Source organism: Nematolebias whitei, chromosome 4 (assembly GCF_014905685.2).
Source record: "Nematolebias whitei isolate Nwh7 chromosome 4, NemWhi1, whole genome shotgun sequence".
In the NCBI taxonomy this organism is placed as follows: Eukaryota; Metazoa; Chordata; class Actinopteri; order Cyprinodontiformes; family Rivulidae; genus Nematolebias; species Nematolebias whitei.
In genome coordinates, this window is record NC_056501.1 from 1310669 (window position 1) to 1316568 (window position 5900).

At 45.3% G+C, this 5900-nt stretch overlaps 1 protein-coding gene across 1 annotated transcript in view; it reads right to left on the reverse strand.

Moving 5' to 3' along the window:
• fam13b (family with sequence similarity 13 member B) overlaps positions 1 to 5900 on the reverse strand; it is a 236746-nt gene that overhangs the window by 94509 nt on the left and 136337 nt on the right. The window contains exons 3-6 of the mRNA XM_037675138.1: positions 4815 to 5036; positions 2797 to 3009; positions 1435 to 1612; positions 1112 to 1256 (exon numbers count right to left, since the gene is read on the reverse strand). Of these exons, the coding sequence (XP_037531066.1) occupies positions 1112 to 1256; positions 1435 to 1612; positions 2797 to 3009; positions 4815 to 4980 (702 nt within the window). The 5' untranslated portion in view covers positions 4981 to 5036. The remainder of the gene's footprint in view (positions 1 to 1111; positions 1257 to 1434; positions 1613 to 2796; positions 3010 to 4814; positions 5037 to 5900) is intronic.

Consider the following 5900-nt stretch of genomic DNA (forward strand, 5'->3'; position numbering starts at 1 on the left):
CCTATATCTATACCTGGACCCATACCTGGACCTGGACCTATATCTGGACCTGGACCTATATCTATACCTGGACCCATACCTGGACCTGGACCCATATCTGGTCCTGGACCTATATCTGGACCTGGACCTATACCTGGACCCATACCTGGACCTGGACCTGGACCTATATCTGGACCTGGACCTATACCTGGACCTGGACCTATATCTGGACCTGGACCTATACCTGGACCTATATCTGGACCTGGACCTATACCTGGACCTATACCTGGACCCATACCTGGACCTGGACCTGGACCTATATCTGGTCCTGGACCTATATCTGGACCTGGACCTATATCTGGACCTATACCTGGACCCATACCTGGACCTGGACCTGGACCTATATCTGGACCTGGACCTATACCTGGACCTACCATTCTGTGTTCGTCTGTCTCTCCTTCCTGTCCTCTCAACCAGCCGGTCAAAGCAGATGGTCTCTTGTCCTGATCCTGGTTCTGCTGGAGGTTTCTTCCTGTTAAAGGGAGTTTTTCTTCCCACTGTCTCCACTGTGCTTGCTCAGGATGGGAGACTGCAACGAAGCCAAGATTCAACTTGTCTGCTGGATTCCTCAGATAGAGAACTTTACTAACTGGCTTTTATGTGAATGTTCCTGTAAAGTCCCTGAGACAACTTGGTGTGATTTGTTGCTTTATGAATAAACTGAATTGAACTGAACTGTAGAGACTAATCAGAGCTTTATCACATTCCGACACTGATGGGACACATCAGAGGCGATGAGGGTTCATCTTGCCCAGGGACACTTCAACATGTGACTGCTGGTGGAAAGTTTAAGTTGATTCTATGAAATGTAAAAATCTAATAATTTTGTTAATTTCAAACGTCAGCATGAGGACAGACTGTGGTTTGACACCTCTAACACTTTATCAGAGGAATGTTGTGCAACGTTTTTCATCTTCATCTTCTGGCCAAGAAAAACATTTACTACAAAGAAAAACGTCTGCAAAAGCTTTTGAATTAAATGTGGCCATTTAAATGTGTTTCACATGAACTGATGTAGATTTGAGTTGAGTCCCGTGGAGGAGGAGGAGGAACGACAGTGAAGGAAGCGCACCTGTTCATTGATGGAGCTGTAGTCGTTAGTGGTGGACACGTCTTCATCCTCCGAGTCAAACAGGCCCTCCTGATTGTCCAGCAGCTCTGCCAGGACTCTGCTGACCGACTCCTGGTCTCGGATGTCTCCTCTTTCAGCTGACAGGCTGCAGATGAAGAAGACAGTTCACACTGACGCACAAATGTTCTAGATGTTTCACAAAGTATGTTGTAATAAAAAAAAATCCCAACTTTTAAAACTTTTAATGCTTCTGCAGGAGCCAATTGTTCCTAACAGTAATTATTGATCCTACATGATGGTCGCTCTCTTAAAAACCTTCTTACTGGAAAATATCTGGTCCGAAGACAGCAGCCAGCGCCGCAACGTTCCAGCTCTCCGGCTGAAGTGATGCCACGTTGGACAGGAAGCGGCACAGGAAACGCAACAGAGCGTAGTTGAGCTGGGGAAGCTGCTGCAGGACATACTTCAGGTTCCTGCACAGCTCGTCCTCACTGCTGTGATCTGTGTTCAAGAGCAGAAAACGCACGATGACCGACGATTCTGCTGTACTGATCACAGCTGCTTCGTTTATTTTTACTGAAATGACACTCTTCAAGGGAAATTATAACATTTAATCTTCTTAAACTGAGCCGGTTAAAGGATGTGAGGCAGGAAAAGATGACCGAGTCAAAAGATAATTTTTTTGTGTCATTATAAAATACCACAAGGGCGACACAAATACTATATAAAAAATATCCAGTCGTCCTCATCCCTCTGTAATCTAGATGTCTTCAAAAGTAAAACGTCATGGCAGAAGGACTAAGATGATACATAACAGCAAGAGGAGAAAACAGCAGGACTCTGACGTGAAACAAAAAGGAAGGGGAGATTTAAGAATGAGATTAAATATCAGCCATCAACAGTTTTCATATTTACCTCTCGATTCAAAACAGGCCTCTAAATATTTGTTCAGTATAATGTCAGTACTAATGTAAATATTCCAGTAATTCACAATACTACGTGTTAGTCAATTTCCAAAACCATCATAAAGATGTCTCGCCCCGCCGTATAACTAAAGCTCTAATCTAGTTAGATGACCTTTTTAGTTATTAACCGTTTAAAACAAACCTGGGATTTAAGGAGAAGAAGATAAAGTTCTAAAGTTCTAGATAAAGAGAGGGAGGTGAAGGAAGCAATTTATGTAAAAAGAGAAAAGCCGTCTCTTAACAGAGGAGGAGGCCTCAGATTTCCACTTTCAAAAACCTATAATGCAACTTTAAAACAGATTCCCAGACGGTTTTCACACCTGATGGGAACAGAGGGGCCTCGTCTGTGAATTAGAGGAACAAAAGACTCTTACTGTTAATGTTTGTTTAGGTGTGACTTGTCAAATCTACATGTGTGTGTGTGTGTGTGTGTGTATCTTATCTCACTCAGACTTATAACCTGTATCTCTCACTCTCTGCTCTTTGAATTGAGAAAGCTCCTCGGATGAGGAGCGAAACGTCTTCTGTTACAAATAAAGTCCAGTTGTTTTTGTGTTGAACGCTTTTTGAAAGATAAAGTTCTATAAAATGTTCAAATCAAACAAAATATCTGAGCTCACTTTGAGAAAAAGCAGGTAAAATCTTGTTTTCTGAGGGTAAAAATAAAACAGAGGGATGAATGGGTGAGGCTGAAAAGCTGAAAGAGTGAGAGAAACACACCTTGGTGTAGCTGGATTATGTGTCCTTGGACATCCGTCGGGATGACGGGGTCTGGAAGCTCCTGAAGAAAGAGTCGCAGCAAACTGACCGCTGACGCCAGGTCGGCCTCCTTCTCCAGCTCCACCTCCTCGCCGCTGTCATAACGCTGACGCAGCCAGTCCACTCGCTCTGCGTTACCATTAACCAGGAAGAGCCCCTCGAGGTCCAAACGACCTGACCACATGGGCAGTGACACGTAAACTCACGAGGACAGAACCTTTACAGCTGAAAGTGACCCTAACCCTCCTCTGGACATGTCCAAACCACTGTCCCTCCTCTGGACATGTCCAAACCATCTCAGTGTGTCCTCTCTAACTTTATCTCCCAGTTGTTCAACCTGTGCTGTACCTCTGATGATCTCATTCCTGATCTTCTCCATCCTTGTCACTCCTAAGGAGGACATTAGCATCTTAATTTCTGACACTTCCAGTTCTGTCTCCTGTCTTTTTGTCCATGTCTCTGTCTCCAGACCATACAACATAGCTGGTCTCACCACTGTCTTGTTAACTTTTCCTTTGACCTTTGCTGACACCCTTTTGTCACAAATCCCTCCAGAAACTTTTCTCCATCACTCCATCACTCCATCCTGCCTGGACTCTCTTCTTCTCCTCTTCACCACACTCCCCATGTTCCTGGACAGTGGACCCAGAGTCCTTGAAGTCCTGCAGCTTTGTGACCTCTGCTCCTTGTAGCCTCACTGTTCCACCTCCTCCCTCTCATTCACACACATGGACTCTGTCTTACTACGGCTGACTTTCATTCCTCTTCTTTCAAGTGCATACCTCCACCTCTCCAAGTTCTCTTCCACCTGTTCCCTGTTCTCTCCACAGATCACATTGTCATCTACAAACATCATAGTCCATGGGGGTTCCTGCCTGACCTCATCTGTTAGTCGGTCCATCACCAGAGCAAACAAGAAGGGGCTCAGAGCTGATCCTTGATGCACTCCCACCTCCACCTTGAAGCTATCTGTCACTCCTACAGCACGTCTCACCACTGTCCTGCGTCCTCATACATGTCCGGCTGTCCTCATACCTGTCCTGCTGTCCTTATATATGTCCTACTGTCCTCATACATGTCCTGCTGTCCTTATACATGCCCTACTGTCCTCATACATGTCCTGCTGTCCTTATACATGTCCTGCTGTCCTCATACATGTCCTGCTGTCCTCATACCTGTCCTGTACCAGTCTAACATACTTCTCTGCCACTCCAGATGTCCTCATGTAACACCACACCTCCTCCCTCGGCACCCTGTCAGATGATTTTTCTAAATCCACAGAGACACAATGGAGTTCTTTCTGACCCTCTCTGTACTTCTCCATCAACATTCTCAAAGCAAAGATGGATCTGTGGTGCTCTTTCTCTTTCTTGGCACGAAACCATCCTGCTGCTCACAGATAGTCACCTCTCATCCAAGTCTAGCTTCCACAACTCTCTCCCAGATCTTCATCATGTGACTCATCAACTTAATTCCCCTGTAGTTGCTACAACTCTGTACATCACCCTTGTTCTTAAAAATGGCCACCAGCACTTCTTCTCCATTCCTGAGGCATTTTCTCACCCTCAAATATGCCATTGAATATTTGAGTCAAAAACCTAAACCTGTATTGGTGTATTTCTGTAAAGCACTGTGATTTTTTATCTATGAAAAGTGCTATATAAATACAGTTTACTTACTTATCTGGCAACGTGACCGACATGGAAACAACAGCGTTTTCATGTAAACACACTCATACTTATTACCCCCAATAAGCATTGAAAAAACACTAATGTTTCTAGAGGTTGTTCTCGTATAAACGGGGCCTTATTGTAGATAGATCACTTTGACTTGGTCATTTTAAAAGGAGCTCACATGCTGGAAAAGGTCTGGGCTCCCCTGGTTTAGTTGTAGACATTTGATAAACCCAACAGAACCTCTGGATGTAGACATTTCCCACAGCTGATAATAAAACCATCTCGTCGGTCCTCGTGTCTCACCGTGCTCTTCGATGAAGTCCACCACATGCTTCACCAGCGCAGGAACCTCGTGGCCGCCAGCCGTGTGTGTGAGGGACACCTCCTCCAGAGGAACGCCAAAAACCAGAGTGGTGCGGGCCGAGCTCCCACTCTCGTTGCCTGGCAACGGAGACACGCTCTTCCTCATGGCCTCCTCCACCTCCGCCGACTCCTCCTCACCACAGCCCCGCCGAAACCGAACGTCTTTCAGAGAGGAATCACAAATTTCATGAAAACAGGATTAATTATCTTCATTAATAAACTTCAGAACAACTGGACCATGTTTAAATGACTTGAGTAGAAACTGACGATGAGATGTAAATTCCAAAAAAGTTAAATCTGGTCCTCTGGACATTCAAAAAAACAAAAAGCAAAAAAAAAATGTAGAAACGTTTCGTCTCTCATCCAAGAGACTTCCTCAGTCTGAGGTGCTGTATTCAGCTCAGTCTCTTAAATAGCACCTTCTCAGAGTGGATCAACCAGTTTGCTGCTGACAACCAGAACCAGCTGATTCTGGACCCATACCTGACCGCAGAGTCCTGGCCTGATGATGTTGATCTTCTGTGCTGGGCCATCCTTTTGGCCAGTGGCTGTTTAGTTTCCCCGATGTAAGACTGATCACCCTCCTGACACTGAACAACATACACAACATTACTCTGTTTGTGCCGGGGGACTGGATCTTTGGGATGAACCAGTCTTTGCCGTAATGTATTTTGGGGTTACGGCAAAGACTGGTTCATCTCTGAGGTCTACACTCATCTCCAGGCCAGCGGTCACTCTTTCAGGGATGAAGATGTTCACATCCTGGACAGAGAGGAACGATGGTTTGAGAGAGGAGTAAAGGAGGCCATCTTTGTGAAAAGAAACCGTCCATCATTAAACAGGGGTGGAGCCTCCGGGTTCAACTGTCCCCCTCTTACAATGCTGTGATTGCTAGTATCACTCAGCCCTCTGTGAACAGTAAACAGCCATCAGGTGCTAATGATCCATTGTTAGGCTGATGGTCCTTCTTGATCATGTGATCAGCTGGTTCTGGTTGTCAGCAGCAAACTGGTTGATCCACTCTGA